Genomic DNA, 12,722 nt, shown 5'->3' with positions numbered 1-12,722 from the left:
CTTGTAATGCCTTTATCTGGTTTTGGTATTAGGGTAATGATGGCCTCATAGAATGAGTTAGGAAATGTTCTCTCTGCTTCTATTTTCTGGAAGAGATTGTAGAGAATTGGTCTTCTTTCTTCCTTAAATGTTTGAAAGAATTCACCTGTGAAACCATCTGGACCTGCATTCCTTTTGGAAGTTTATTAATTAATCATTCAGTTTCTTTGATAAATACAGGATAATTCAGATTACCTGTTTGTCATTGTGTAAGTTTTGATAGCTTTTGTCTTTTAAGGAATTGGTGGTGCATTTTATCAATTTAATCAAGTTTGGGGGCATATAGTTGTTCATAATATCCATGTATTATCCCTTTAATATCCATATGATCATTAATAATGACCCCTCTTTCATTTCTCATATTACTAAATTGTGTCTTATCTTTTTTTTTCTTGATTAGCCTGGCTAGGTATTTTTAAATGTTATTTATCTTTTCAAAGAAATAGCTTTTTGTTTCATTGGATTTCTCTGTTGATTTTTGTTTTCAATTCCACTGAATTCTGCTCTAATTTTTTATTATTTTTTTCTTCTGCTTGCTTTAGGTTTATATTGCTGTTAATTCTCTAGTTTCATTTGGTGAAATCTTAAATTATTGATTTGAGATCTTTTTTCCTTTTCTAATGTAAGCATTCCGTGGTACAAATTTCCCTCTAAGCACTGCTTTTGCTACATCACACCCATTTCAGTAAGTTGTATGGTCATTTTCATTTAGTTAAAAATATTTTAAAATTTCTCTTAAGACTTCTTTTTTGTCCCATGCATTGTGTAGAAATGTGTTGTTTAATTTGCAAATGATTGGATATTGTCTTGTTATCTTTCTGTTATTGACTTGCAATTTAAATTCATTGTGGTCTAAGAACATTCTTTGTATGATTTCTGTGCTTTTAAATTTGTTAAGGTGTATTTTATGGCCAAGTATATGGTCTATCTTGGTGAATGTTCCAAGTGAGCTTGAGAAGAATGTACATTCTGCTGTTGATAGATGAATTATCCTATACATGTCAATTAGGTCTAGTTGATTGATGATGCTATTTGGTTCAACTATGCCCTTGCTAACTTTCTGCCTGATGGATTTATTAGTTACTGATAGAGGGGTGTTGATGTCTCCAACTATAATTGTGGGTTTGTACATATAAGGATTATGTCTTTTTGGAGAATTGACCCCTTCAACATTTTGTAACACCCTTTTTTTTATTCCTGATAATATTCCTTCTTCCAAAGTGTGCTTAGTCTGAAATTAATTTGGCTATTCCAGTTTTTTTTCTACTTAGTGTTAGCATGATAAGTCTTTCTTCATCCCTTTACCTGTATCTTTATATTTAAGATGTGCTACCTGTAGACAGTCTATAGTTGGGTCTTATTTTTATATTTACTCTGATAGTCTCTATCTTTTACTTTGTATAGTTAAACTATTCACATTTAAAGTGATTAGTGATGTAATTGGATTAATATTCATAATGTTTATAACTGCTTTCTCTTTATTGCACTTATTCTTTGTTTTGGTTACTTTTAATCTTCCTCTCTTTTCCTGTCTTCTGTGGCTTTAACTGAACATTTATGTATGATTCCATTCCTCTTAGCATATGCTTCTTTTTGAAATTCAAATTACACTAGATTGTTTCACTGGTAGTTCAGTTACCTTATAATTTTCATTTTACTTATCCATATGCTATAATCACCAACACATTATTGCTGTTATTACTTTGAACAAAGTTATATATTAAATCAATTTTTTAAAAAAGAAAAGATTTTATTTTCCCTTTATATATTCCTTCTCTGATGCTCTTATTTTCTTCATGTAGATCTGATTTTCTGGCTTATATACTTTTCCTGAAAAACATATTTTAACATTTTTTTTTGCAAACCAGGTCTACTGGTGACATTTCTTCCATTCTTGTTTGTCTGAGAAAGACTTTCTCTTTTCCTTTTTGATGATAATTTTGCTGGAAATAGAATTCTAGGTCTTTTTTTTTTCTTTCAACACAAAATATTTCATTTACTCTCTTCTTCCTTGCATGATTTCTGATGAGACGTTCAATGTAATTCTTATCCTTGTTCCTCTACAGATAAGATGGTTTGTTTCTTCTTCTAGCTTCTTAGAAGATTTTCTCTTTGTCTTTGGTTTTCTACAGTTTGAATATGATATGCCTAAGAGTAGGTATTTTGGTATTCAACCTGCTTGTTATTCTCTGAGCTTCTTGGACCTGTGGATGTTATCTATCATGAATTTTGTGAAATTTTGGGCATAATTCTCTCAAATATTTCTTTTTCTCTCTTCTCTCTCTCTTCTCTTTCTGGAATTGCAATTACACATATTATACACCTTTTGAATTTGTCCCACAGTTCTTGGATATTATTTTCTGTGTTTTGTTTGTTCTTTTTTTTTTTTTTTTTTTTTTTTGCGGTACGCGGGCCGCTCACTGTTGTGGCCTCTTCCGTTGTGGAGCACAGGCTCCGGACACGCAGGCTCAGCTGCCATGGCTCACGGGCCTAGGCGCTCCACAGCATGTGGGATCTTCCCGGACCGGGGCACGAACCCGTGCCCCCTCCATCAGCAGGCGGACTCTCAACCACTGCGCCACCAGGGAAGCCCTGTTCTTTTTTTTTTTAATCTCCCTATTGTGGTTTGAGAAGTTTCTACTGACATTTCTTTAAGATCACTGGTTCTTACCTTGTTTGTTTCAAGTGTGCTGATAAGCCCATGAAAAGCATACTTCATTTCTGTTTGTATTTTTGATTGCTAGCATTTCCTTTTGATATTTCTTAGCATTTCTATCTCTGTATTTACATTATACATATGTTCTTGTATATTGTCCACTTATTCCATTAGAGTCCTTTACATATTAATAATAGTTATTTTAAATTCCCTGTCTGATATTTCCAAAATCTGTGCCATATCTGAGTGTGTTTATGATAATTGCTTTGTCTCTTCAGACTGTTTTCTTGCCTTTTTTCATGGCTTGTAATTGTTTGTTAAAAGCAGAATATGATATATTGGATAATAGGAGCTGAGGTAATTAGACGTTTAGTGTGAAGTTTTATGTTAATGTGACTAGGAGTTAGGCTATGTATTGTTTGCTGTATCTATAGATGCTAGAGGCTTTAGTTTCCTCTAGTGTCTTTGTTTATTTTTTCTCACCTCTTTTTGGTGGGTTTCTCTAAGAACTCCTTCTTAAATAGGATCTGTGTCTTTCTGGTGGAAAGGTATGGGGGGGAGTGAAAGTGGCCTATAATATTACGATTAATCAGTCTGTTAGTAGACTTAAGTCCATGAGCTGTAACCCTCATAAGTTTTTCTCGGCCTTTTTTTCTTTCCCTTTAGGTGTTACAGGAAGGCTAGGAGGGACTGGAGTTGTCTAATTGCCCCTCTTCTAGGTATATTAGGCTTTGGTAAAGTTGTGTCTGTTGGAGAACAGGCATTTGTTATGGAGAATGCTCATGGTGTATTTCTAAATTATTACTTTCCCCCTATCCCTGCCAGAAAAAACAAGGAGATTTTTCTTAGATCTTAACCATGAGAACTTTGTGTGTTTTCTTGAGGTAAATCCCATGGGAATGTGGGGGACCCATAAAACTGAGGACCCAGGAATTTTCAACTCTCAGGATAGTTCACATTCAGCCTCTATCAGTTTGTCAGAATTACCATTTAAGGGTTTCGACTAGTTTATAGCTTCAATGGCGTCTGCTGCAGGTGTCTGAGATCCAGCAGATCTCAACTGTGATTCTCTGTATTTGCCTCTCTTTCCAGATTTCAGGGTAGCAGTTTGCCCTGTGACCTTAACTCCCTGATGGGTCTAAGAAGAATCATTGATTTTCAGTTGTTTCAGCTATTATCTTGTTGTTGAGAATGGGAATGATAATTTCCAAGCTCTTTACATGTAGCCAAGACCAGAAGTCTCCCAATGTCCAGTTTTCAAGGCTGGAGCATGTTGTGGAATTAGCAAGGGTATTGGTGTTAGAGTGACCTACACTTAAATTCAGGCTGTGGCATTTAACTAGAGATATTATCTTGTATGAGTCACTTAACCTGTCTGAGCCTCAGTTTCCTCACCAAATAAAAATAATTCCAAATACATATGTTAATGTTAAATTTAAATGAGAGGACATATGTGAGCAAGTTCATTACAGATCCTGGCGTATACTTTGCAGGTATCACATAAATGTCAGTTTTCTTCTTCCATTAAGGTACCTGTGCTTGAAAACAAAGACTGGAGTCCAACCCATTGTGTGGCATTTATCCTAGGAATTTAAAAAGTTCTTATAAAGTATTTGCCATTCTCACATGCTGGAAAAACTACCTTGAAAAAAGTAACCTGCCTTTATCAGGACTGTTTTATTCTTAAGGGCTTGAAGGGAACTCAATGGTTCATTTATTCCTGTCTTCCAACTACAAGTAGACTCTCCTTTTTAAAAAAAATCTAGTCTTTTACTGAAAAGGTCCATGAAAACACATTTTTTTATGTCTAGGTCTGGGTAAAGAAACATCAGCGCCAAGTACTAAGGATACTCATTTTTCTACGGTTATAGGATATATGTCCTGGGTTGGGATGGGGGAGAACTTACTGAACCATTTAAAGAGAGGTGATAGCCTGATCGCACACTTTACATATCAAACCATATTGGAGAGTTGTGTCCCTTTTTGAGCACCATAATTTAAGAAGGAAGTTGATAACAGTAGAGTGTGTCCAAATAGGGGTGACCAGAATAGTGATGGGGGCAACAATAAATCTAGAAACCTTGCTATATTTGGATGTGTATTAATTTATTAGATCTATTTATCTGTATCATATATCTTTCTATATATTGTTAAAAATAGACTATTTTCTGTTTGGTGCCAAATTTTTCGTAACATCTCTGATTTTACATTGTTCCGACTTTTCCTGGATATAATGCTTGACTTTTTCCCAGGAAAGAGACAGAGGAAAACCTCCCCTAGCTTAAGCATACATTATTATCTGACCAAAAAAAAAAAAAAAATCAATCGACTGAACTTCCTGGCCCATTCTAGCCCTTGGCTTCATTTCATGAAACCTCAAGTTGCCAACCTCAAGCTGAGCATCACTTTTCACCTAGTGTTGGTTCCTATAAATCCCCAAGGAGCCTTTGCTTGAGCGGTTATGGTTTGGTCTGTTGTCCCATGATACAGAAGTAAGGGGGTTGGGCAAAACCCAGAGATGTGCTAAGTGGATTCTGAGCTGTGAAAGTTGGAGCAGGAAGCACATGTGAGCATATGAACCCCTAGCCCTTTCCCTCTGCAATATGTGTTGTTGTTATTCTTTCTGGAGAAGTGTTCATGATCTTTTGTAATTTTCTTTTTCTATCGATCCAGCAGTGCTAGTAACAGAAACTTAAGAAAAATGTTATGGCAGTAGAGTCTGTGGAATTTCACTGTCATATATCTTGCACGTTAGAGAACAAATGCACTGTGCTAGAGATGAAATTTGACTTGTAGAGAATTAACTGTAGGGTACCTTAGATGATTGAGATCCACAGGGTAGTATCTCAGCAGCAGTCTTTTCTTCTCTGAATTCGTGCTGTCCCAAGACAAAGGTGAAAGTATAACTCTGCTTTGTTGGTCTTTGGGCTGCAATTTCTTCCAGTACATTTCCATTTGGAGAGGAGAAGCCAATGGGAAAATAATGAGCCTAAAAATGAACTTGACTTTCAAAGATTTTTGAGGATGTGTGTGTTAGCTATAGGGCTGAGGGCAACTAGAGTGAAACCGTTGCCGGGAGACACTAGTCTGAGTTGACTACTTCTACTTTGCAGTTGTGTGACCCTGGGACAGTGCTTAAATTCTGCTGAGCCTCAGTTTCATCACCTATAAAATGGGGATTGCAATACCGAATTCAGAAGATTGTTGTAAAAAGTAGATCTCGTAATATACTTGGAAATGCTTTGTAAATGCTAAACCATATAGCTTGGGAGTACTTTTAAGACAAGGAAGGTGTATTATTTATCTCCATCTACCTAGCACTTATATACCCCCAGTACTTAGTACAGGGTCTAGTATATAATAAATGATTGGTAGCTGAAATTAAAATGAACGAATAGTTTTTAATCTCCAAATTTCTGATGATTTTAAAGAATTAATTGACTGGTCCTTTGTATTGGGTTAGACGATCTCTTGGCTTCATTCAATCTTTAGATTCAAGGATTGAAAATAAAGTAGCGTGTGGCGTTAGGAAGAGACTGTTATAAGATAGATAAACTTTCTAAGAATTGCTTAACGTTCTAAACAAAATAAAAGTAACAAATGAACATTTAGCAATTGATGAAAATGAAGATTAACTTTCTCAAGTGGGCTTGGAAACCCAGTAGAATTGCTCTGACAGCTGCTCAACATTCCTCGGCATGTCAGAAACCCAAGGGAAGAATCTAGCAAGTGTGTTCTACCTTGTGAGGGATCTGGGGCAGATGGTGGTGGTACAACCTAGAGCTCACTTCTGCCACAGATGACTGAGAAGTTTGGCTAAGTGATCCCAAGGAGCTGTTGGAATGCAGTCTGTCTAGTAGTCTGAAAGTGGTAATAATTTGATTTTTCAAGGCTCATGAAATAGCATCATTTGGGGTACATCTGTCATGGACCTTTGCGCTTTGGAAGGAAAGGAAAGAAACTACTAAATTAATTTTAAATGTCTTGGGAAACTTGGTTGTTTTTGTTTGTTCTTAAACTATGTCTTATTTCTTTGAAAAATCTATTATTGAAGTTTTATCCTTTCTCTCATATAAATGTGGGACTCTGGTTATTTGGGATAAATTGTGTCTGCAGTGCTTCAGTTTGGAGAAAATGGGATGGTGACATTATTACTTTCTCTCTCAAACCAATGACACTGATCAGGCCTTATGCCAAGGGGTAGGGGCAGCAGATGTAATCCTGAACCCGTAGTCTCTGTAGAGTAGATAAGGTTTCCAAGCCATGTGGAAGCCGAACTTACCAAGGAAGCTTAGCAGTTATCCTTCCAGATGTTCAGCTTGCAAATACCAGAGGTGTTATTTTCAGTATCGAATGTATAGATGAGTGCATGTGTTGTTTTTTTCCATCCAGATACCCGTTTAGGGGATAAATTCCACTTTCAGGACTGTCAGTCTGTCAGATAGCTCCCTTTAAAGTTATCTAGAGAAAATCTACCTACATGATGAAATTTGTGATAGCTTTTATTCTTGGCTAAGAACTTGCCTTTCCTCCAGGGATGAACAGGCTTAAATTGTTATGTGAGTTTATATAGTATATGGTTTGTTGTCAAATATTTATCTCTGTCTAAAAATGAAATGTCTCTCTTTTTTTTTTTTTTTTTTTTTTTTTTTTTTTTGCGATGTGCGGGCCTCACACTATCGCGGCCTCTCTTGTTGCGGAGCACAGGGTCCAGACGCGCAGGCTCAGCGGCCATGGCTCACGGGCCTAGCCGCTTCGCGGCATGTGGGATCTTCCCGGACCGGGGCACGAACCCGTGTCCCCTGCATCGGTAGGCGGACTCTCAACCGCTGCGCCACCAGGGAAGCCCAAAATGAAATGTCTTGAAATACAATTTCTTTTTAACTGAATAACTCAATGTGAGAAAGAGAAAGAACTTCTCATTTAGCCAATTTTTAATCAATATTTTTATGAGAGGCCAGAATGTTAACTGAATCCTGGCTTTTGTCATTTGAAATATAATTTGTGTGCTTAAGAATCTATGTGCACATCGGGGTTTGGACTTCATGTTCAGAAAGGAGAATTGGTTTATAGGAACAAACAGCTGCAGGAGTAGAGGCAATGCCAGAAGTAAACGAGTCAGTTATTTAAGGCAAATGGGACCTTAATCACTACAGCAATAGAGAAATCTCAAATTCAATTACACACTGGATTTTCATGCTTTAATTTGTGGGCATTTCTTTATCTCTTATTTTACAGAGGCCTTTGAAATCGTTGTTCGCCATGCCAAGAACTACACCAATGCCATGTTCAAGAACAACTATCCGAGCCTGACCCCACAAGCTTTTGAGTTTGTGGGTGAATTTTTCACTGATGTATCTCTCTATATCCTGGGTTCTGACATCAACGTGGATGACATGGTCAATGAATTGTTTGACAGCCTGTTTCCAGTCATCTATACCCAGCTAATGAACCCAGGCCTGCCGGAGTCCACCTTAGACATCAATGAATGCCTCCGAGGGGCAAGGCGTGACCTGAAAGTATTTGGGAATTTCCCCAAACTTATTATGACCCAGGTTTCCAAGTCACTGCAAGTCACTAGGATCTTCCTCCAGGCCCTGAATCTTGGAATTGAAGTGATCAACACAACTGATCACCTGAAGTTCAGTAAGGACTGTGGCCGAATGCTCACCAGAATGTGGTACTGCTCTTACTGCCAGGGACTGATGATGGTTAAGCCGTGTGGTGGCTACTGCAATGTGGTTATGCAAGGCTGTATGGCAGGTGTGGTGGAGATTGACAAGTACTGGAGAGAATACATTCTGTCTCTCGAAGAACTGGTGAATGGCATGTACAGAATCTATGACATGGAGAATGTACTGCTTGGTCTCTTTTCTACGATCCACGATTCCATCCAGTATGTCCAGAAGAATGGAGGAAAACTGACCACCACTGTGAGTACCATTCTACAGTTTTCAGAGGAATTGGATTCTACTGGGAGTAGGGCAGCCTGGCCAGTAGCAGGTGCTGTTGGAGAGAAGTGAGAAAAAAAGTGGGCAGGGATGATAGAGGGACTGAATAACCTCACAAAGCTAGGCAGCACGTGAAGTCCACAGGTTATGGAGTCCTAATGCCTGGCTTTGGATTTTAGCTTCACCCACTTTCTTGCTGTGGGACCTTGGGTGAATCATTTTATCTGTATGAGTCTCATATTGCTGATTCATAAAATAGGGCTAAAAAGAATATCTTCTTCATAGGGAATAACATGTGTTAAAGCACTTAGCATGTGCCTGGTACATGGTAATTCTTCAGTAATTATTAGCTATTATTACCACTGTTGTTAGTTATCACAACCTTCATGACAACCCTGTGAGGTAGGAACTGTTATCTCCATTTTGTAAATGAGGAAACTGAACCTCAGTGAAACTGTAACTTGACCAAGCCATGATTCAGAAGTTGATCAGGTCTCCCTTTAATTAGGTTATCACCACTTTCTTTGATTCTGATTTCACTCTTGTGCTCTTAATCATATATATCACATTACTATTTTGAGTAGTGACTTTATTTTTTAAATTTATTTTATCGAAGTACAGTTGATTTACAATGTTGTGTTAGTTTCTGGTATACAGCAAAGTGATTCAGCTGTACATATGTATAATAGTTTGCATCTGCTAATTCCAAACTCCCAATCCATCCCTCCCCCCCCACACCCCCTTGGCAACCACAAGTCTGTTCTGTATGTCTGTGAGTCTGTTTCTGTTTTGTAAATAAGTTCATTTGTGTCATATTTTAGGTTCCACACATAAGTGATATCATATGGTATTTGTCTTTCTCTGATTTAACTAGTATGATAATCTCTAGATCCATCCATATTGCTGCAAATGGCATTATTTCATTCTTCTTTTTGGCTGAGTAATATTCCATTGTATGTATATACCACATCTTCTTTATCCATTCATCTGCTGATGGACATTTAAGTTGTTTCCATGTCTTGCTTATTATAAATAGTGCTGCCATGAACATAGGGGCGCATGTATCTTTTTGAATTATAGTTTTTTCCGGATGTATGCCCAGGATTGAGATTGCTGGGTCATATGGTAGCTCTATTTTTAGCTTTTTTAAGGAACCTCCATACTGTTCCATAGTGGCTGCACCAACTTACATTCCCAACAACAGTGTAGGGGGGTTACCTCTTCTCCACACTCTCTTTAGCATTTGTTATTTGTAGAGTTTTTAATGGATGGTAATTCTGACTGGTGTGAGGTGCTACCTCGTTGTAGTTTTGAGTTGCATTTTGAGTAGTGACTTTAAACATAGGAGACCCAGCTAGACCCCACTAACTAAACCTACACAAGAACACAGGTGAGGCAAAACATTCATGTTTTCCAACAGTTGTTTTTGCAGCCTTGATTTATACCAGTGTAAGGCTGATAGGATTTGTGATGGGGGTGGGACAGTTTTGTGAGGCAGAAGCTTGATTGATTTCAGTCAGACAATGTTAGTTACATTGTACCTGCTAAGCTAGGGTGCACACATTCAGAACCACAGGATGCACACACTTTTCAATACAGAGCAGAACATACAGCCAAGAGCTACCAGCCAGATCTCACTAAGGTGATGGTGACTGATTCCTGAATGTTGCCAGCTTTGTAGAAGGACGTGGCATAATAGTATAATACACTACCCTTGTTGAGCTCCTACCACATTTGAGGTGCTCTGCTGTCCAGTTTATGTAATATTATTTCTTAGTAATCCATGGGATAGGTCCTAATATAGTATTATCCCCATTTTACACAGGAGTAAATGAAGCTTAGAGGGCTTAAATATCTTGCCCAAATGTCAAAGGTAGTTAAATAGATGTGGGGGAACTGGGATTCCAACCCTGGCTTGTTGCCTTGCTCGATTCGTGCTCTTATCTTCTATATAGTGCAACTACTGTGTACTCCGAACCATTGCTTACCCAGAATGTGGACAGCAGAATGGGCCATTTAGCCCTGTCTTTAAACTCTGGAAGTACAGAACGATAGGGGTAACTGGTTTCTTTGGTGAATTAAACTAGAAAGGAGGACAAAAATGATGCAGCCCACAGGATGGCTACTTACGGAACTGCTCTAATTGCCCCATTCACAATGTTAGCTGTTTGAAACACATTTGCTGAGAAAATATTTTATAGTAAAATGAACAGAAATGTCCTAACGATAGTGTTCTTCAGTGGCTAATTATTCCTTTGATTGCTTTCTAATTGAAGGCCAGATTCTAGGGCCTTATACAAAAGTAAATCTCACAGAACTAGAAAAAAGAAAAGTCAGTGCATTCGTATGTTCATTCACCTGAAACTGATTGAGGGCCCACTATGTGTCAGACACAAAGCAAGAGTGCCAGGGGTGTGGAAATGTCTTCAATAAGAGGAAAAATAAGGAGATACCATTAAAGACAGGGTATGGGAGTGTTTAAAGTTTGCCTCTGATATTGGTCACTTGACAGCAACGTCTTGAAAACATGTATTCTCCTCTAATGCTTTTAAACACAGAAAAATAGGGTGGGGAGCTGGTAGGGGATTAAGTCCACTAGTTTGATCAGGCTCTAGACATGAAGGTTTGTTTAGTAAACATTTATTAAGCATCTGCTCTGTTCGTGGCTCTTTGCCAGGTACTGGGTACTCAGTTACCCAAGACATAGTTCTTAAGTCTTTAAAAGGTCAGTTTAGCTTCATTGACAGACAGACATGTAACTGAATAAATTTCACCACAGTGAACATCTCACTATAACGTGAATGTTAGAAAGGCCGTAAGAAATTAGTCTAGTCCCACTGATTTACAAATGAAGTAAAAGTTCAGTGAGTCTTGCCCAAAGTTATAAAATTAGTGGAAGAGCCAGAAGTAGAGTCCAGGGTCTTCTGCTGCTACAATCTAGCACGCTTTCCACCATGCCCCCTCCCAGACTTTCACTCTAAAAGCTCCATAAGGATTTTGCAAAGACATCATGAACTTAAATTGAATAGCTATTTTGGGATGCCAAACATGCTATGTTTTAGGTGCGCATGTGCCCGTTTGTGTGTGTGCACACGCACACCCACAGAGGGAGTACATTTCATGTCATTATCATTCAGGAAGAAAGGCCTTGGCTGTCAAGAGGCGCTCAGTGATGCAGTGCCTTTCTGTTTTGGCCATTAAGGGCCTGACTGCTCCCAGCTCCCAGCTGGTGATGAAAGCGGTGAAGCCTGCCTTCCCCGGGGAACGCCTAAACTAGAACAGAAAGCATATGTAAACTCTGCCTTGTTACTGTTTTATGATCGCCAGCTCTAAGTAATATATACCAAATGGTGGGGGTGGGGAATCATTGGCCAGGTGTGATCCAGCTATACTCTGTATGGGCCAGAAGGGGGCTGGGCCATCTATGGGGGCTGAGGGGAAGTGAGGGCTGGGTGGACTGCAGAACTCTATTCCTGCTAACAAAACCACAGAATGCCCCAAAGCCAAAGCTGATTGAAAACTAAAACATTAATGAGATTCTGCTGTAGCACCTTCGCCTTCCTGTTGTGATAAAGTGTAAGAGCCTGCCAGTTAGTCCTGCTTGAGGTTAAGCTGTGGCGAGAGACCTCTTCGAAAATAGGCTCTTCCAGAGCTCTGTTTGGGACAGCCTTTTTAGCTAGCTATAAGCCATGCCATGAGGTCTGCCATGCAGGGACTTTGCTCAGCTGTTTTGGTGGCCACCATCTACCCCAGATCATAAAGGACATTTTGGTCTTATATAAATGAATGGGGCACTGTTAATTTTTTATAATTATGGCCTATTAGTGTTTTAGTTTTCCATAAGATGGTCTTCAGTTCTTCAGACTACCAAGTGAAGGCATGCAAGCAAATGTTAGGGCGCTGTTGCTGACAGTGCTCCTGTAGGTGGTAGGCATGTAGTTCTCATACTTGGCTCATCACCACAATCATCTAGGGAACTTGTTAAATAGATTCCTGGAGCCTCCCCACCTCCCCCCGAGGATTCTGATACCATAGGTCTGTGGAGAGGCCAGAGAATTTGTCACTTAAAAAGTACT

General features: G+C 38.6%; 1 protein-coding gene across 3 annotated transcripts in view; it reads left to right on the top strand.

Moving 5' to 3' along the window:
• GPC3 (glypican 3) overlaps positions 1-12,722 on the top strand; it is a gene marked incomplete at its 5' end in the record, with an annotated part of 437,280 nt that overhangs the window by 211,805 nt on the left and 212,753 nt on the right. For all 3 annotated transcript variants that reach the window (XM_079727248.1, XM_079727247.1, XM_079727246.1), the window contains one exon: positions 7,934-8,628. In XM_079727248.1, the coding sequence (XP_079583374.1) occupies positions 7,934-8,628 (695 nt within the window). The remainder of the gene's footprint in view (positions 1-7,933; positions 8,629-12,722) is intronic.

Source organism: Hyperoodon ampullatus (genome assembly GCF_949752795.1).
Source record: "Hyperoodon ampullatus genome assembly, chromosome: X".
In the NCBI taxonomy this organism is placed as follows: Eukaryota; Metazoa; Chordata; class Mammalia; order Artiodactyla; family Ziphiidae; genus Hyperoodon; species Hyperoodon ampullatus.
The sequence above is the reverse complement of the archived record's forward strand: the minus strand, read 5'-3'. Positions and strand labels throughout refer to the sequence as shown.